At 40.6% G+C, this 21,387-nt stretch overlaps 1 protein-coding gene across 5 annotated transcripts in view; it reads right to left on the bottom strand.

Moving 5' to 3' along the window:
• The window catches only part of LOC135100533 (SH2 domain-containing protein 5-like), a 188,058-nt gene that overhangs the window by 61,733 nt on the left and 104,938 nt on the right, over positions 1-21,387 (bottom strand). For all 5 annotated transcript variants that reach the window (XM_064003505.1, XM_064003504.1, XM_064003509.1 and 2 more), the window contains exon 4: positions 15,030-15,104. In XM_064003505.1, coding sequence (XP_063859575.1) covers positions 15,030-15,104 — 75 coding nt within the window. The remainder of the gene's footprint in view (positions 1-15,029; positions 15,105-21,387) is intronic.

Raw genomic sequence — 21,387 nt, 5'->3', positions numbered from 1 at the left:
AAAGAAGCCTGAGAGTAAATCAGGATGTAAGACTGAAAAGTTTTACAGTGCCATCTAGTCTCTCTCTCTCTCTCTCTCTCTCTCTCTCTCTCTCTCTCTCTCTCTCTCTCTCTCTCTCTCTCTCTCTCTCTCTCTCTCTCTCTTTGTTCTCTATGCACCACAATTTAATTACTTTCACCTTCTAAACTTGGTGTGGGAGTCTCAATATAAGATGAAGCAGTGTCGTTGATTCAAAGTCCGGTCAAAATTCACTGATGGAAACAATGATGTGACGACGATAATGATGGGAACAGTGACGACAACGATCATAACAACGACGCTAAAAAAAAATATATATATGCAGGTAACAATCATAAATGAGACGATGATGATGACAACAGTTATGATAATGACTATGATAACTAATACGACAATAATGATGATAGCAATGGTAGGAAAGTAGTCTCTCCATCTCTCGGCTTCTTCTAATAACGACAAGCTGTCATTACCATCATACTGTCTTTCATTTTTATGTTCACTTTTAGGAAAAAATCTCGTGAGCCTGACGTGGCATGGTTTACTTCGACAAGACTTATTTTATCAAGGAAAATACCCCCAGGAAGAAAAGGTTGCTTCTTGAGACACGTTTAGCTGACAGTCTCTCATGTCAGGCACACGGTACACGACACAAGCACGTTCTTTACACACAGGAGGTCTCGTTCAGTCCCTGTATGGAGTATGCCTGGTGTGTGTGTGTGTGTGTGTGTGTGTGTGTGTGTGTGTGTGTGTGTGTGTGGTGATGTACGTTAGGCTGGTGCTCTGCCAAAATATTCCTCTCATATTTTTCCACCTCCTTAGGGAATGTCTCTTGTATCACACTGTTCCACCATGTTAACTTGCTCTTCCACCATTATATTCACGTTTCCATGAATCTTGCTCGTCTCAAGTTCTGGCTAACATGACTCTTTCCCCACTTTCTTGCAAAGACGCATATGATGACTTGCAATTTGTCTTACATTTCAAGTAACATGTCCAGTGTTTCACAAAAGACTTCACCAATTCCTTCAGCTACGAAATCTCATTGGCAAATTATACGATGAACAATCTACTTTGTTTTACTCTCCCTTCTCACAAGTGTTTCTTCGTCATCTGTAGAAATTAATCAGCTTACGCAATGAAGTATAATTTCTCTCTCTCTCTCTCTCTCTCTCTCTCTCTCTCTCTCTCTCTCTCTCTCTCTCTCTCTCTCTCTCTCTCTCTCTTTCTTATTGCATAGATTTTTTCTGTCTTTGTACCTAAGTTGTTTTCATAACTACTATATGAAAAAACAGTAGAATTACTACGCATGTTTGTTTTATGTATTCACTAAATGTTAAACTTTTGCATCATTAGCATCTTATGAACCTGTGAACGACCGAGGCATTTCCCTGACACATATAAATCTAATATCAAAACTCACATGCACGAAATACGTATAGGATAAATCTGATCTTTTCTTTTAAAATACGCAAACGTCCCTAATGTTTAGTTACTGAAGAATCAAAACGTGTACATGCTCCCTTTTCTTTTTCATCTATGTAAATGGTAATTTCTCTGCAGTCTCATTAAGGCTTTCGGTCATAAAAATAAATATCATCGCAGTCTCAATAGGAGTTCAGCCTAAATGCCTATCATATTTTATTTCTCTTATATTGGATCATATAGATGTCCAATATATTCTTACCTTTTTAATCTGTTTTGCTTCATGGTTTCCTGTATTTTTTTTTTTTTTTACCGTCTTTCCTTTCTTACAATGCTCTATCTTATAGACAATATTTTCGCCCTTCATGTCTGTTCTCTTTATTCTTTTTCTCTTTTATACGTTTTTCCCTCTATGTCGTCCTACAATCTTTTATCATCTTTTCTTCCAATTATTGCTTCGCCTTACAGATGACATTTTTGCTTTTATTCTCTCATTGTTTATTCTCTTATTTTAAACCTATATATTTTTTCCCACTATGGCATCAACATTTTTTTCACAGTCTTTTCTTTCTATTATTGCTCCGTCTTTCACGAAGATAACACTTTCGTTCATGATTATTTCTTTGATCTCTATAAGGTTTTTCCATCTATGTCGTCCTGTATTCTTTCACCATCTTTTCTTCCTACTATTGCTGCGGTTTACACATAATATTTTCGCCTTCCATGGACTTAAATATCTTCAAGATGTCCCCTGGAGATGGCCTGACCTTGATCCGCAGGAAGAAAAGAGACCAAAACTTTCAAGATGGTTTATCAAACTTTCTTTTCCATGAATTCCAGTCCTCTCTGTCCCCAATCCACCCCTCATCCAGCAGCGCCCCTCTCATACCCTCTCAAAGGCACCCTAAGAAATATGTGCGTCTCCTGAGTCTCTTTCCCCTCTCTGCTGCCTCTCCTCTCCCGCCCACCTGGCCAGTGTAAATATTCCCCCGCCGGGTGTCAACTTGAGCTGTACGTTCTAAACTTTGGGATTAATTAAGGAGCGCAAGTGAAGCAAAGGTTATCTTTTTTTTCTATACTCTTCCAGGAAGGAGGCAAATTTCTAGATGCTTTTCGGATATTTGAATTAATTACTATATACTCGTATATATTTTTTTTGTTTGTAGGAGAAAGTTACACTGACACTGGCACTGCATGAGGGAAGCGCAGCTCGTTGTGCATTATTTGTGAAGACACAAAGCAAACATGCAAATAAGAGAAGCAAACTGACTGCATAAAACAAACATTGTCTAGCAAGTAAAAAAAAAAAATAAATAAATAAAAAAAAATAATACACATTCATTCGAGGACATGAATGTTCCCTTTACGTTATCTAAAAATACGCGACAAAATATGTGCAGTGGAGCAAGGAATATCATTATGGTACAGCTGCATCGCACCGTCAGGCATCGTACCGTCAGGAGCCACAACAGCCGCGTCATCATTAACGAGCGATGGGACTAAGCTGGGCGAAAATATGAAAAGTGTCTTTCACGTTGCTGCCTCTTATATATTTTTCCGAAGACTTATTAAAATTTCGCCAACGTCAGCTTTGAGGAAGTCCTGCCTGCGCCCTTTCGTCTTCGTTTTCACTCACTGAGACATGGGCACGTATGCAAGATAGCACACACACACACATATCCTCTCTCTCTCTCTCTCTCTCTCTCTCTCTCTCTCTCTCTCTCTCTCTCTCTCTCTGATATACACCGGTGCTCAATGGCCGCCAGCCCGCCATCCTGATATAAACTTCAACATATTTTATAAAGTTGCTTTCTCATGTAAAATTTTGGGAGGGAGCGTCAACCTCCCTCTGAGCTCTTACAACACTTTTATTCAGCGTCTCTTGCGAGCAGGGAAAAAAAAAGTTCAGCTCAGAGATTTTTTGTATCATGATCTTAATTATATTACCTTTTTAGCTTTCTTGGTAATCCGATTAAGAAACATTCCTTTACTGTTAAGCTTGCAAATAATAAACATTACGAAGAAATAATAGTCCAGACAGCAGGTGTCGAACGTTGCCCTCCCCACCTAAAAATGTAAATAAATAGATAGAGAAAGACAGATAGAGAGAAAGAAGGAAAGAAATAAATGCAAATAAATAAATAGATAAATAGATAAATAAGCAAAGAAAGAAATGACAAACAAACAAACAAAAACTAATAGATAAATAGACACGGATAGATAGATAGATAGATATATAGATAGATAGATAGACAGACAGACAGATCGATAGCCAGGTAGATAGATAAATGAATAGATAGAGCGATAGATAGTAGATAGATAGATAGATAAAAAGACAAACAAATAAATGAAATACAGCTGTAATTAGCTATGAATAAGGCCTAAGAAATTTGTGGATATGCTTCAACCAATGTAAGTAGAACAGTGGCAGCTAGGCGGAGAGGACAAGACATGCCAGCTGTGCGAAATCTCATATCCTCCTTCCTTGACCAATGGACATTTCAGCCGCACTAGCAACTCGCTCTCTGAACAATGCACGCAAAGAAAGTTGCCGCAAGCCATCACATGAAAAATGACTGTCAGCATTTTCGAAAACTTCTTGTCATATGAAGTTTTCTGGCGCGTCTGATGAAACTAACACATCGCTGGCCATAGAAAAAAAAAAGAAAATGAAAAGAGAAACTTGTCTGCTTCTTTTTAATAGGAAATGAACATGGAAAGTACAATATTTTACTGATGCTAAAGAAAATCAGCGAAGATCAAAAACATCAACAACAACAACAACAACAACAACAACAAAAACAACAGCAGCAGCAGCACCACCACCACCACCATCATCACCACCGACAACAACAATATAACAACCACGACCATCCCAACAACTACTACTACTACAACAACTACCACCAAAACCACTACCACCACCACCACTATCTTCCTTCACCAGTCTCGGCGGGTCGTCAGCGGGAGAGTACGAGTACATAACGCAGTGGCCCTCCGCACTCCCTAATACATCACAGACATCCTCCCCCTCACACAGACCCACTTGAGGCCCCGCACTAACCCCTCGGCTCCCCGCTCCTGCTCCCGCATCGCTCTCCTCTCTCTTCCTCCTTTTCCCTTCATTTCCTACTTCTCCTCCACCGCCTTCATCTTATTCCCTCGCTGCATCTCGTCTTCTTTCTAGTCTTTCGTTTTTTTTTTTTTTTTCTGTATTCTCTCTCTCTCTCTCTCTCTCTCTCTCTCTCTCTCTCTCTCTCTCTCTCTCTCTCTGTCTTTCTTTATTCATATCTTTTGTCATTATTATTTCTGTCTTTTTCTTTAAGTATCCCTTCCACAACCAGGATTCTTATATGTTTGCATACTTCACTTTAAGGTATACAATAATTCATCATGTTTTCTGCCCCAAGCATTTTCAGGCGCTGTGCATTCCTGTCTACACTACCAGTCTCTCCATCTCTCTCTCTCCTTTAACCGGTAACTCCTTCTCTCCCTCTCTTCTCCCTTAACTTCCTCTTCTCTCTCCCTTCGTCCGTCTGTACTTCCATCTCTTTCCTTCGCCCAGATCCCCACGTATTTATGTCTTTCGTTAGGCTCTATAAATGCACGTTAGTAAGCAATTTGTTCCACCTTCTACTGATTTCTCTGCTCCCTCTTCCTTCGTGTTCCTCCTCCTCCGAGTTTCCTCCCTTCGCTGTGGTCTTATTCTATCCGTCTTTATCTTGTTCTTCATGGTCTTCCTCTCTTCTCTGCGTCTTGGAGCTTCTTTCCTCGCCTTCTTTCTTTCCTTCCCCTTTCCGCTAAATGTACGAGTTCATTTTCAGTTTTTGCCCCATAACCCACACAACTGTATATTTTAGAGGAAGAATAAATGCGTACTTTTCTCTTAACTGTCACATCTATCCAAAGTTTTCCTACACATTACGCCTTTCAGTTTATGCAGTCACACCTCCTTTATCTTCTGGTTTTCTCGTTCCTTCTCTCCTGACTGTACCATTCCACTACTTTGCTTCGAAGTCTCACTACGCCACGAAATTGTGTTCTGTATTTTAAAATGTCTAGTTCTCTCACCATGATTGTTTTCAAAGGCCATGGAGATGATAAGTCAGGATTTCATGGTTGGTTTTCTCCTTAATAAAGTAGAATCCTTATTAAACGAACGATAAAAGTCAGGGATTCACACTTGAGGACTCTACTTATCACCACAAGAGATGATAAGGCAGGTTTCCTTGGGTATTTCTTTTTTTGTTTATGAAGTAGATTCCTTTTTAAACTACCACTTAAATCATGGATATAACTTTGAAAACGCCACTGATTTCCACAAGAGCATGATGAAAGTAGTTGCTATAAGGCGCAGTAATGTTTTAAGAAAAAGGTTCTGTCTTTAGCCATCAGTAAAGCAGTAATCTCACGTTCCTCTTTCTCTCCCCTACAGTAATAATTCTCCTATGAGTATTTCCTCAGGCCCTCACTCATCCATTTTCACTTACATTCTTGTCTTTATATATTACTCTCTCAGTCAGGAACTTTTCTTTTCCCCCATGGACGGTCAACACTGTCTTGTCTTGTTTCCCTCTGCCTTCTCAACATTTTTTTCCCTTCTCCTCCGTTTATTTTCTCATGTTTTTTCTTACTTTTTTTTTTTTACTTCCGTCCAATATTCTTCTTCCTCTTCTCGTTCCTTATTTATTCTTGTACTCTTCGTTTTTAGGCATATTACTGTTTTCTTTCTCAGTCTCTTCTTGCTGGCTTCTTCCTTTTCCTTCTCTTTCTCCTCCTCCTCCTCCTCCTTCATCTATTTTCGTTATCCATTCTTGTGTTCTTCCTCTTTTACCCATGTTACTCGGTTCTTTCTCTATTTCTTCTTCCTGGCCTTCCCCCATTCCTCCTCCTCCTCCTACTTTTCCTCCTCCGCCGTGTCTCCCTTCTCCGTCTCCTCCATTTTCCATCTCCCCTCATGGTGACTCATGCGGTCCCTCTTTGTCGCAGTCATTTCCTTCGCCTGTCTTCTTCCCTCTCACCCCTCCCTCTTCTTCTCCCTCGCTCTCTCCTTCCGCTTCTTTTGCTTTTATTCCCGCCTCTCTTTTGTTTGTTTGCCAGCTGTGCATTCCAGGATTATATGCAGAAAAATCACAGTGCATGAACACACACACACACTCACACACACACACACACACACACACACACACACACACACACACACACACACACATGCACGCACACGGTAATATAACGCAGGCAAGTTGAGGCAATATGCAGATCTGTCACTATTTTTTCCCTCATAACCGTGTTGATGACGCTCCTCTCCCTTCATTCTCCCTCCTGCCTTCACTCCCCATATTTCATTCCATAAAGGGTCGTATAAAGCAAGCAGGGTGATGTAATAGCTCCCGTCCATTACTTGCTTTCATCAAAATTTGCTTAAGTCTATTTTTTTTTTCTTTTTTTTGTCCTCTTGCAGCTCAGTTTTCTTAATATTACAAAGTATAACGTTCAACATTTGAGAAAGATTGACATCATAATTTCTCTTTAATTAAATTATCGCTATTAGTGCTTTTCTTTAATCATTCAACATATCTTCAAATACGAAATTATACTCAAATGTTACTTTATTACTTGTATTTCATAAGCCTTTATCATCACTTGCTGGACGCGTCTTACTTCCACTGAGGAGAGGGATTAAAAGGAGACTCTGATGGAAGTTGGTGACATTAGACATGATCTCCTGGTGGAATTGTAAGTGCATGGGAAGGCAAACACAAAAGAAAGTTTTCATTAATATTGTAAAAGCAACGAATTAGAGTTATGGCACTCAAAATGTTGGAAAGAAATACCGTTTCCTAATAATACAAAATCGCGAAATATGAATGAACTACCCATAAGTGTGATCTTCTTTCTTTACGCATACAGTGTATTATTTACTACTACTACTACTACTACTACCACTACTATTACTACTACTACTACTTCTATTACTATTACTTTTTTTTTTTATGTAGGAAGGATACTGGCCAAGGGCAACAAAAATCCAATAAAAAATAATGCCCACTGAAATGCCAGTCCCATAAAAGGGTCAAAGCAGTGGTCAAAAAATGATGAATAAGTGTCTTGAAACCTCCCTCTTGAAGGAATTCAAGTCATAGGAAGGTGGAAATACAGAAGCAGGCAGTGAGTTCCAGAGTTTACTACTACTACTACTACTAATACTAATACTACTACTATTACTACTACTACTACTACTACTACTACTACTACTACTACTACTACTACTTCTACTACTACTACTACTACTACTAAAATAATAACATTAATAATAAATAGATGTCAACAACACAAGGCTACTAGAGAGTACCTACTAATATATTTAATATGATAAATGATGATATGCTTTCATCATAATTAATATACTGAAGCGATGAATTCCTTTTATATTCCTGTATCCGTGGGTACTATAATAAAATATGTGTAATCATATTCCAATAATTTAAAATCCGGTTCTTAAACAATTAAAATATTTGCATATGAACACTGAGTTGCTGTCTTTACTTTATAACACAGGGACCCACACATCTTTACACGAATTACTAGAGAATAACATGATTCAAAACAAAGATATACAACAACCGTCATGAATTACAAAAAAAAAAAAAAAGTAAAAGATATGTCCTACCATAGAGGAGAATTTTAATTTGGGTACAACTGGAAAGGATGAGACAGATATTAGACAGGTATTGATGGAACGGAAGCTTAAAAAACAGTTAACGGGAATAAAGGAGGTGGAGAGATTAATTAAACACGAGGCGAGAGACAAAGAATACATTACGAAAGTCAGAGATATTACTATTACTATTTTCCTATTAGACATTTAACACTGACAACCGCTGATAATAATGGTAACGTATCTTCTAACTTCTCTCCTCACTTGACTATCGCTTCCCATTTAACACTTGGCCCTCACTTGTCACCGCCGCATCCCTCCCATTCATAAAGTGTCTCATTCCACGCCCCTTCATCCAACACGCGGCTGCCTCATCAGTCAAGCCGTCAAGACCAAGCTTGTTCTAAATTCGTCTCTTTCGTGTGTGTGTGAGTGTGTGTGTGTGTGTCTGTCAGTCTCTCTCTCTCTCTCTCTCTCTCTCTCTCTCTCTCTCTCCCTCCATACAGCCTTCCGGACCTTCTCCTCACGCCTCATTGCCTCTTCCAGCCTTGAGTCATCGTCTTCCTCCCTCACCTCCACTTCCTCCTCCTCCTCCTCCTCCTCCTCCTCCTCCTCCTCCTCCTCCTCCTCCTCTTCTTCTTCTTCTTCTTCTTCTTCTTCTTCCTCTTCGTTTCATCCCTTTTCTAACTTTTGTAACTTTTTAACTTTTTACATTCCTCAAGTCTTTGATTTTTCTTGGACATTTTGTATTGTTGGTTTATTAGCTGATGATTTAATGATCTTGAAAAATAATAGTAACTTCCTTGTATTGCGAAAGTTAAACGCCCCTCTTGGAATTTGTTTGATTTTTCCTTGATTTTTACCGTCTTGACGCGATGTTTTAGAGACTCATCTTTTGTTCTTTGTTTTCAGTTTACATTTTTTGTTTTGTTTTGTTAGGCAAGTTATCATATTATTCTACCTAATAACTTCTTTATAAATTAAAAATAACTGATTTTTCATCTGTTCGTTCTGTATTGGGTGTTCTTTAAAATCTCGTTTTGTACACACACACACACACACACACACACACACACACACACACACACACACACACACACACACACACACACACACACACACTCACTCGCCAGTTGTTTTTCTCTCCTCTCTTTCACTATATTTCTTTCTCCTTTATTTCATTCATCTCGATACGACCCTCCTTCGCACTTCATCCTTCTCTTCCCTTTCCTCTCCCCTCACTTTTGATGCTCTCCCTAAATCATGAGCGCTGTTGCCACTTGGATAAATTATCACTCCTAGCTGGCGCCACTAACACCCCCCGCCCCCTTCTCGTCTCCTTACGCCCCCCGTTCCCCGTTTTCCCGGAAGAAGGGAGCTAAGAGGCGAGGCAGGCGAGAGGTCTTTGGTAGAGGAAAAAAGAGGAACAAGGAGAAAAAAGAGTTTGGACGAGAACGAGACACTTCTTAATAGTTTCTTGTTCCTTTATTCCTCGTGACACTGTTTTCAATTTCGTGTTTCTTGTTTTTGACTCTAATATGTTACGAAACGTCATGTTGTTCTATTTTTTTTTTTTTTTGTCACACTCAGGAAATTTGTATTTTTTTCTTGTCGAGCAGTAAGGGAATTTTTACGTCATTTTCCTTGTCAAGCAGTAAGGAAACTTTTACCTTTTCCTTGTGACACATTAAGGAATATTTTTTTTATCTCTTCTTGTCACGCAGTAAGGAAATCCATTCGTTCTTTTCCCTGTCAGGCAGTAAGGGAATTTCTATGTTTTCCCTGTTATGCAGTAAAGAAGGTTCTATCTTTTCCTTCCTACGCAGTAAGGAAATCCATTCGTTTTTTTTCCTTGTCACGTAATTAAAAAAATCCATCTTTTCCTTGCAACGGAGTAAGGAAATCCATACGTCCTTTTCCCTGTTACGCAGTAAGGGAATTTCTATCTTTTCCCTGTCACGCAATGAAATATCAATCTTTTCCTTGCCACGGAGTAAGGAAACTCATTCGTCCTTTTCCCTGTCACACAGTAAGGAAGCCTTATAAACATTTACCAAGTGTTCTTCAGCCTTTGTAGAAATAATCGCCATGCACATCTCCATCACCTATGACTGAAGAAGCTCCATTGCCCCAGACGCCTCTCCATCACATCACGCCCAGCACCCATCCCCCGCCATCACTTCACGTGCCCCTCCATCATATCAGGGACAGGCTCCTCCATTATCAGGGGATCTCAGCCGTCACTCCAAACAGCTATCCATCACACGAAAAGTCTCCTCACGCATTTTACAGACATAAAAAAATACCCCTAAAAGCACCTTGCCTCACTATATTTATTCCCCCATCAATTTGGAGTCATACTGTGTCCATTGATCAGCCGCTTGTAACTCTACACTACTTACTAAACGTACATTGTCTTATCCAGTAATATCCTTCAAAAACTGCTTTGCAAACAAATTTATATGGAGGAATATACAGTTTTGTTTGCATCACCACAACAGCTTTCTTCACATTTATCACAGCATCATCTTGAAATCATGCTTTGTCAATAATCAGCCACTTGCAACTCTGTGCTTTTTACTAAACGTACATTATTTAGCCCATTAACCTCCTTAAAAAAAAAAAAACTGCCTTGCAAGCTAATGTATAGGAGGAATATGCATCTTTGTTTACATCACGCTAGCATCTTGTTACACATTTATCCCTCAATTAACTTGAAATCATATATTGTCAATTCATGAGTCACTTGTAACTGTACGTACAATATCTTATCTCAGTATTCTCCAAACAAATGTATATACTTGATGCAGCCTTGTTCACATCACGACAGCATACTTTGTCAATTGATCAGTCACTGGTAGCTCCACGCTCCTTACTAAATAAATGTACAATGTCTCATCCAGTAACCTCTCTATAAAAAAAAACTACTATGCAAAACAAATGTATACAGATGCACCTATGTTTACATCACGCTCTATCCCATGAAGCCAGACTGCTTGCTAAGGCACGGAGGGGCGAATAGTGCTATGCAGTTCATAGCGTCAGGGGAGTGGGGAGGGGAGAGTAGGAGGTAGGGAAGGGACCGTGGAGGAACAGCGTGCGATATGCTCATGGGCTCTGGTATGTGTCGACGGAGCGTAAGGTAAGAGATAGGGCGGTGAGGGAGGTGTATGTGAGAGAGAGAGAAGGGTGAGAGGGAGAGGTAAAGGAAGGAGGGAAGGAAAGAGGGAGGGACGAACTCAGAAGGAGGTAGGATATGAGCATGGTGGCAAAGGATATGGAAATGAGGAAAAGGGAAGGGCTGGTGAGGATGTACACACACACACACACACACACACACACACACACACACACACACACACACACACACACACACACACACACACATCTACGCATTATTTGAATCCACGTTCTCAGAGTTTTTGTTCGAAATATGGGGAACAGCTTTAGAATATGAAGGGGGACTAAACATTCTGGCCTGATGCCGGATATGAAAAAGAGAGCTTGAAAGATAATACAAAGAGAGAAGGAGGGAGACGAGGAAGAGGAGGAGGAGGAAGACGATAAAAAGAAGAATGAAGACGTGAAAGAAAAGGAGAAGGAGGAGGAGGAGGAAGAAAACGAAGAGAAGGAGGGAAAAAAGAGGAAGAAAAATCAAGCCACGAAGATAAGAACAAGCGGAAGACCAAACCAAAATAACAAAGAAAAGAAAAACACCAAAAAAAGAGTGAAGTATGGAAGGGAAGAAGAGGGAGAGGAAAGGGAGTGAGAGGATGACTGTAAATGCTGAGTAAATGGGGGCAGCATACAATAATAATGGATAATCGGAGGGTGGAAGGGCGGAAAGAAGGGATTTAAAGTAATTAGAGAACAAGAATAGCAGAAACAGAAGGGGACGACATTGAACAAATATTAACTGAACACGCGATGGAATATTTTCATACTACCAAACGCAAGGGCCTCCATCTTCCCTGCGAGATACACTGGTCCCTATTTTTAAACTTTCCTGCTCCCTATCTCTTCTTTTAAACAGGCTGTAGTGGAAATTACTGGGGATGGGGCGTTATGTGCTTTTTCATAGTTCTGATGGTGGCTTAACAATAATTATGTATCAGTAGGAAAAAAAAAAAACATCCATGACAATCCTATTAATAAAATCTCTGGGCTTTGAAACTAGTCCTGAAGAGAGAGAGCACAGCGTTTCAAAATACAGGTCATAGTCCTCACCTCAGAAAAAAAAAACAAAGACTTTACTAACAAAACGCGCAAAGGGAGAGAGAGAGAGAGAGAGAGAGAGAGAGAGAGAGAGAGAGAGAGAGAGAGAGAGAGAGAGAGAGAGAGAGAGAGAGAGAGAGAGAGAGAGAGAGAGCTAATCCTGTAACACTAAGGGAGAACACTGATACGATTGCCAGAAGAACAGGTGATATCCGAAATGTCATGTGTTTTTTTATTGCATTCAGTCAGTCCCAGCAGGTAATGAACGACGGCAAACTATATTTTTGAGTAACTGTGCAAGCTTCCGTTTGCCTATCTACGCCAGTGACGTAACAACTATGAAATGAATTGTCAATATCTATTTCAAACTTTATTTTTTAATGGCAAGTGGTGCACTACGCGAGACAATCTGTTATACTCCTGAGTATATGCGTGTTTGTATAAGACTGAGATGTTACACACATTGCTGTACATGCGAGTATTTTCAAAACTCATACATTCTATCTGTAAGTCTTATTATAAACACATATCTGTCTCAGTGTAAGTTAAATCCAAAAACATCAACACAAGCAGGAAGGAATATATGGCTAATACAGAACTGATGCACAAACCTTTCAATAAAAGAAACAAAGTCAAGGTCACTACAAGACGTGAAAAGATGTGTGAGTGCCAGGGTGTCGCCAGTCATTCGTCAATTTGGTAGAGAGGAAAATGTGTAACTGCTGCTCCCACACACCTCAGCGAATGCCAAGGAAAAATCTAAAAATACCAAATTTTTGATGGAAATCTAAACAAATTATGGATGACCATAAGTGTAGGATTACTAAGACGACCACTAAGAGCACATACAAGCAATTTGTGTATGCCAAAGGTAATAGATATACACCACCAGTCTTATGATAATATCTGACAGAGTGTATCGTCTTATAGAGAACTGATTTGTAAGTACGTAGTACGTGTCGCGACAAGGACACGTGGTTGTGGAAGATGGAGCGTGAATAAAACAATGCGCCACAGACTGAAAGATTCAAGTAAGAAGAGGTGGTGTAGGCAATATGTTTGATAGCGCACGACCTTAACATCTATCTTATCTTTATCTTCGTCCTTTCCACCCCCCGCAACTCATTTCACTCCATTCCCTGGGATGAAAATTGTCTCACTTAAGTCCGTCCCATTTGGGTGCAAGTTGCACCCTTTCCGCGATGTCCTGAAGAAACCTCCCGGAACTCTTTCGCAAGCACTTTTGTATGAGTTCAAGAGTCTCCCCCAGTCGTGTCTTCAGTGCAGGACACGATGCAGGATAACAAGGGTTCTTATTTTCTCATTGAAAGCAGAAAAAAAGAGAAATTCCTGAAAGGAATTATGCCACGGCATGATAGAATAACCGATAAGTGAAGGTAATATCAAAACAGAGGTGGCCGATAATAGTATGTTGTGTAAATCCAGTGAACCAAATCTGCGATAATCTTTCCAAGGAAAGAACATGTGCATAAACAATTCTAAGCATTGCTTTCTGATTATGAGCTTTATCACTTGCTTCCTCTAATTAATCAACTAAGTCTGTTGGTTTCCATTACAATGCACACACACACACACACACACACACACACACACACACACACACACACTGAACTGAGATGCTAGCTTCCCGCTTCTACAGGGCTGTAATTTCACTACTTCCTGGCTTATACCCAATAACTATACTGAGCTTGATGATTGATGATCAGACGTTCACAACCATGAGAGAAGACAAGCACAAAATACTGTATATAAATCAGTCCCAGGATTCCAACGTGTGCCCTCTCAATTGTAAGCCTCTGAACACACCAATCGAAATACTACTAGTCTGTTGTATTTTGACCCTCTTCAATATAATGAGTTTAATTTAGTCTAGATATCACTAGAGGATTATATTAGGTTTACGATAGTATGTTTTGTACTGTAAAATTAGAAATGATCTCAAGTTAATCATCTACTATGATTACATCTATTCATTCTAACAAATAGTCACTGTGTAAGTTTCGAAATCTCAGCAGTAGTGAATGAGTTAAACTGAGACCCGAGATGAAAAAAAAATCTGCATAAAAATCACACACCCTTGAAGTTTCCTTAATCCATATTTCAGCACACAGGAACACAATCAAGCCGCATGAGTCTGGGGTGTGTGGTTCTCCTCGGCGGGGAGTTACCGCCGTAATAGACTTTTGTGCTTAAATTGCAAAGCTCCCCCCTGGTATCGACAGGTGAGGCAGAGGGTGGGGGTGAGTGGGCTGGCTGTGCAGGAGGTACGCAGCTCACTTTCCCCTTTCAATTCCTCTCATTTCTTTCCTTTCTCCCTTCCCTCTCTCTCTCTCTCTCTCTCTCTCTCTCTCTCTCTCTCTCTCTCTCTCTCTCTCTCTCTCTCTCTCTCTCACTACGAAATCAACCCGACCCTCCTTTTTCTTTCTTATCAACGCCAGCCTCCTTTTTCTCTTATCAGTAATGAATATATTTTTCGTATTAAATTTCACACTGACTCACCTACTACCTACTACTAGTCACGTTGCCTCTGCCGCTCCTCGTCTCTTCTCGTCCGTCAAGAGGTCTATAAATGTTTATCGTCAGTATCCACCGCCATAATCACCAGCACCATCTTCCCTCTTTCATCTCCACTAGCACTACGATTACCATTATCTACTCTAAATCTTCTTCCTTCTCCTGTCTGTCCTTTTCTTACCTTTCCATCGGGACTGCACACCTTCACACCGGCGAGGGAGATGACGAGGAGTACAGGTTTGCTCTTGGCTCGTTCCTGTGAAAGAAAAGACATCATTAGTAGGGATAAGGATATGTTAAAGTATACGAACACTAACGTAATTAAAGAGTTCCCATTTCTTTTGCTTTTTTTCTTTCGAGTGATCCAATAGCTAACTGCCCTTCGTCTTTGTCACTACATGTATCACGTACTGCACTGAAAACAAATATAATCTAACGACAAACACAATCAATGCAAAGAAGTTGAAAAATGTAGAGGAATTTTATAAACGTGAATACAAGAGGTAAATTCATATCCGCTTCTTTCATCATATCTATTTCTAGCCTTAGCAAAATACTTCTTGAAGCATCTTAGAAACATGATTATCTTTGGTTTCTGAAAGGTAGAAAACATTCACAAAGTCTTCCCACAGTTTTGTTTCAGCTTCTGTCATGACTTGTTTAAAAAAAAAAAAAAAAGAATAATGCAAGGATCATTGTCTTCATACGTGCCAAGAATATTCCTTTTTATTTTTTCCAACTTGTCTTATGAAAATTTGGAAAGGTCGCTGCAGATGACCTGGAAAACCTTGAGTCTCTGTCTGACACTGATGAATAATTTAATGGAAACAAACTTCATGTGAAAAGAAGGCAAATCTGTGTTTGGTCAAAGCGAAGAACACTTTGATCTTGGAAGAGAAGGAGGACGACGAAAAAGAAGAAGAAGAAGAAGAAGAAGAAGAAGAAGAAGAAGAAGAAGAAGAAGAAGAAGAAGAAGAAGAAGAAGAAGAAGAAGAAGAAGAAGAAGAAGAAGAAGAAGAAGAAGAAGAAGAAGAAGAAGAAGAAGAAGAAGAAGAAGAAGAAGAAGAAGAAGAAGAAGAAGAAGAAGAAGAAGAAGAAGAAGAAGAAGAAGAAGAAGAAGAAGAAGAAGAAGAAGAAGAAGAAGAAGAAGAAGAAGAAGAAGATGATGATGATGATGAAGAAAAACAAAAAGAACAGGAAAAACAAGAATAAGAGCAAGAATAACAAGAGAGAGAGAGAGAGAGAGAGAGAGAGAGAGAGAGAGAGAGAGAGAGAGAGAGAGAGAGAGAGAGAGAGAGAGAGAGAGAGAGAGAAAGGGTGGGGAAGGGAGCGAATGCCAGTTTTAACCAGGAGAGAAGAGGGCTTCCATTATCCTCCTTCATTCACCGGGGATTACATAGCCATGCACCCGCTGAGCCTGGGAAATGAGGGGAAGAAAGAACACGAGGAGGAAAAGTAGAAGAATGCACTGTGGGTGAGGAGAGAAGAGGGAAGAAGAGAGAAGCAAGGGATACGCTAGTTAGAAGAGCTGCCTGATGGAGAGAACGTGTAAAATGAACTGAAACGAGTGCATGACAGTAATATACTTTAAAAAATAAAATGGTGTATATAGTTATAAATTTAAGGCAGTATATACAGTTTAAAAAAAAAAGACTATTGTATATAAAATTAATCATGAAGACAGTATTTACAGTTCAAAGATCAAGACAATATATACAGCAAAAAAAAAAAAAATAAATAAATAAAAAAAAAATAAAAAAAAATAAATAAATAAATAAAACAAAATAAATAAATAAATAAAGTAAATAAGCGGAATATATATATAGTTAAAGAAATAAGACAGTATATACGTACAACTAAAAAAATCAGACAGTATACACAGTTGAAAAAAAAAAGTAAAACAGTAAGACTTAAAAAAAATAAAAAAATAAAAAGTATATTAAGTTAAAAATGAAAGCAATATACAGTTAAAACTTTGAGAAACAAGTAAATAGAAAAAAAAAGAATATAACAACTTGGATTACGTATACATAGTAAGTTAAATATGTATGCAGTGTAGTAACAAGTATGCTATAATAAATTTGGAAATGAATAAAAATAAATCTTATGGTTAGCAAAATTTCACGAACAATAAACTGAAGATTAAAAAGTGGACTTAAGAATAGAACACAAAGCAACAAAACAAGAACAAAAGCTTGGAGCAAAATTAAAAGGAAACAGAGAGAGAGAGAGAGAGAGAGAGAGAGAGAGAGAGAGAGAGAGAGAGAGAGAGAGAGAGAGAGAGAGAGAGAGAGATTGAATATAGGACAGACAACTCAAGGAGGATGTTTACGAAGACTTCAGGTAAAATAAATATGAATATGAATATGAGAAAAAAAAAAAGGAGAAAAAAAGAGGAGGAGGTGGAGGAGGAGGGGAGATGGGCAGAAGAGTGAAATCCATAATGGTGTTTCGAGAGGCTAAAAAAAATGTAACCCATTTTTCGTTGCTCCAGACTCTGACAAGAATAAAAAATACATATATATTTTCTTTCTTGTTAAGCATAAGGGAAAAGTAGCAGCAGGGACAGGGATAGACGGCAAAAAACGAAGGCTCACGAACACGGACACACACACACACACACACACACACACACACAGACACACACATGAAGAGGTAATATCATCCCAAATTAAAAGCCATCCCATAAAAAGTACAAACAAACGTGGACTATTAAACCTTGCTTCAGGACAGTTTATGAAGCCAACAACAGCGTCAAGTTACATTTCTCGACACAATACAGGGAAGACTTACCAAGAACGTGCTTTGAAAGACAGTGGGAGGCTGAAAAGTAAAAAGAAGACCATTCGGCAACTCAGTAAGAGAGAGTAATAAGGAAGTGCTGTATAAATCATGAAAATAAAACTAGTAACGCAAGAATTTTTGACGCGGCACGGGAAATGAGACTAGTGACGGACGGAGCAAGAGAAGGACAATGATTCAGAGGAAAAGTCATGCAGGAAAAAACAAGGAGGAACTGAAAAAAATGTAGTAATGTAAAGAGCGACTTGATGGTGACAGTAAGGGAGGGAAAAAGAAGGGAATGGCAGTGATGGTATGAGGGAATGAGTCGGACAGTGGCATGATAGATTGAACGGTATGAGTAACCTGTGGAAGGGAAATTAAGAGACGAGTATGAGTAAATATGGCCACGGAGAAGATAAAAAGAGAGTGACAACGATAGTATGAGGGTATGAGTCGGATAAAGGCATGATAGATAGATAGAGTGGTATGAGTAAGTAACCAGAGGAATGGAAATAAAGAAGAATTTGATGATGATAGCATGTATGATCATAAGAACACAAGAACATAAGAAATAAAGGAAGCTGCAAGAAGCCATCAGACCTACACGTGGCAGTCCCTGTATGAAATATACCTACCTACTCGTATTTCCACCTATCATCCCCATCCATAAATCCGTCTAATCTTCTCTTATAGCTCCCTGATGTTTTAGCACTAACAACTTGATTACTGAGTCCGTTCCATTCATCTACCACTCTATTTGAGAACCAATTTCTTCCTCTCTCTTTTTTAAACCTAAATTTTTCAAGCTTGAATCCGTTATTTCTTGTTCTATCCTGGTTACTGATCCTAAGAATTTTGCTTACGTCCCCCTTCTTATAACCCTTATACCACTTAAAGACTTCTATCGGGTCCCCTCTTAACGTAAGTCTATCTAAAGAATGTAAATTTAACAGCTTCAATCTCTCCTCGTAAGGAATACTCCTCATATCCTGTATCCTTTTAGTCAATCTCCTTTGTACTGATACTAATAGATCTATAACCTTGTAATATGGGGACCAAAACTGCACAACGTAGTCAAGATGAGGTCTGACCAGCGTCAATTATAACTTTAATATTACTTCAGGTCTTCTACTTTTAACACTCCTAAAAAATAATCCTAATATCCTATTTGCCCTGTTTCTGGCCTCTATGCATTGCTTTCTTAGACAGAGTTCAGAGCTTACTATAACTCCTAAATCTTTTTCGTACTTTTAACTTACTAGAGCTGAGTTGTTTATTGTGTAACTACTGTGTGGGTTTCCTCTACCTATGCTAAGTACATTGCATTTTTTTTTATGTTAAATTGGATTTGCCATCTGTCTGTCCATTCGTTCATCCTATCTAAATCTGCCTGCAAAGTGATGGCATCTGATTCTGACCTAACTAATCTACCTATCTTCGTGTCATCCACAAATTTACTAACATCACTACTAATTCCATTATCCAAGTCATTGATATATATATTAAAAACAACAATGGCCCTAATACTAATCCCTGTGGCACCCCACTAATTACATTACCCCACTCCCGGATTTGGAGCCGTTTATTACTACTCTCTGTCGTCTGTCACTTAGCCATGGCTTTATCCAGCCTAATACCTTCCCATCTATCCCACGTGCCCTAACCTTTCTCAGGAGAATATTGATATCAATATTGATATCAATATTCTCGAAACTGCTATTCATATTCTGAAAAAACAAAGATTCATTGGTTCATATTAATAAAATCATGAATCTCCAACGAGGTGTATAGACTATCATATTGTGTCTGTTTTCTGTCATTCACACCCTCTCTCTCTCTCTCTCTCTCTCTCTCTCTCTCTCTCTCTCTCTCTCTCTCTCTTCCCTCCCTCCACTCCCTCTCTCTCTCTCTCTCTCTCTCTCTCTCTCTCTCTCTCTCTCTCTCTCTCTCTCTCTCTTTCTCTCTCTCTCTCTCTCGCGTCGTTTGTCACTGTATTAGGATAAGCTGCTAAATACTTATGTATAGTGTAGATAACAGCTTTAGTGCAGCCACTTCTTATGTACTCGTACAGTTGATGCCATTACATGTAGCGAACATAACTCAGAGCGGTGAGCCTTGACTTCCTCCAGGCCGTGAGCTTGGAGTTGATCACGCACCAGTCCACCAATCAGAGGACACCTTAAATTTTATTTTGCAGTAAAAGAAATTAGCAAAATTTGAGGGGGTAGGGGCGAGGTTTGAGAGGGTAGTAAGGAAGGGATGAAAATGGAAACCTGGAGCGCAGAAGAAATTTTGCCCGCACCAGCGGACGACGACATGGAACGCGCCGCCGAAGAAGACATGAAAGAAGAACGCGCCGTCAAATGCTGTGGCTTCCTGTACCTGCTGCGGCGACTCTTCCGCAGGAAGAAGAAAGCAGCAGTGCGGGAAGCAGCCAAGACCGACAACGTTAAGGAAAAAGTCATCGAACACATAGAAGAAACCATTGAAGAAGAGACAGTAACGCGCGCCATCGTACACGCAGAGGAAACGATGGAAAATGACGGATATAACGGAAATGACGAAGAAAAAGACTTAGTAGCAGATCAAGAAATGAAAACCTGCGAAGATGAAACATTAGAAGCGGAAAACAAAGCAGAAAATAACGAAAGCGACGATGGGAAAGAAAAACCCACCCACACTACTAAGAAGAAGCGTAAGAGAAAGAAGCGAAAAGTGAAGGTGGAGAAGGCGCCTCCGGTTAAGGCAGATGAGGATCTGGCGGTGGGCGTGAAGCAGGTGTCCGGCGAGGCCTCAGAGGCCCCTAAGGCCTCTGAGGCCCCCGAGACTCCTGAAGCCACAGAAGGCGACTCGGAGGGCTGGACGGTGGTGGCCTGCAAAAAGAAAAGGCCCAGGAAGGTGAGGGCACAGCCTAGCCTGCCTAAGGAGACTGTGGCGGAGACCCCTGAGGACCCAGACCCCCCTAAGAGGGACTCAGAGGGCAGGGCGGTGGTGGGCCGCGGCAAGAACAGGCCCAAGAAGGTGAAGGCGCCTAGCCTGCCTGAGGTGAAGGCCGCCATCGAGTCTCCTCGACGCCAGCAGCTCGAGGCGAAGAAAGGAAAGCAGCGGGCTGAGAGAGCCAAGCAGCAGCGTGCGCTGGACAGCGTGCGCCGCTCTTGGCAGGAGGAAGAGAAGGAGGCCACTCTCGCCGTAGCGCCCCACATGCGGCGCTACATCGTCGGCCCACGCGGCGCCACACTGCGGGAAGTGTGCCAAGAGTTCGCTGGCGTGCGAGTGAGTGTGCCGCCTCCCTCAGACACCCGCACCGCCACCATCAGGTTGTGCGGACCTGCCCGGCAGGTTCCCGCCGCCCTGGCGCGCCTCGAGGCCTTGCTGCGGCAGGCCGAGGTGATCGAGGCGCAAGTGGCGGTGACGCCACGCCAGCGGTGCCACGTGGTGGGTCCCGCCGGCGCGACTGTCAGGAGACTACTGCAGGAGTTCCCTGACGTGCAGGTGAGAGTGCCGCCAGCAACAGACAAGGTGTCTCGCACCGTGCTGCTGCGCGGCCCGCGCACCCAGGTGGCCGGCGCGGAGGCATTTGTCAGGGACTGTCTGGAGGCCGCTGGCCGCACCGCCCACGCCGCTCACGCTGGCCACCGTCACGCCCACCACGCCCGCCGCCACGCCCACAATCTCGCCCATCAGTGAGGCGCCATTTAATAAATTAAATGATCTATTATTGTGTGTCTATTAATATGTGTTTATATTTGTGTGTA

Source organism: Scylla paramamosain, chromosome 5, assembly GCF_035594125.1.
Source record: "Scylla paramamosain isolate STU-SP2022 chromosome 5, ASM3559412v1, whole genome shotgun sequence".
Lineage (NCBI taxonomy): Eukaryota > Metazoa > Arthropoda > Malacostraca > Decapoda > Portunidae > Scylla > Scylla paramamosain.
Note: the sequence above shows the minus strand (reverse complement) of the source record. Positions and strands in the feature narration are given on the sequence as shown.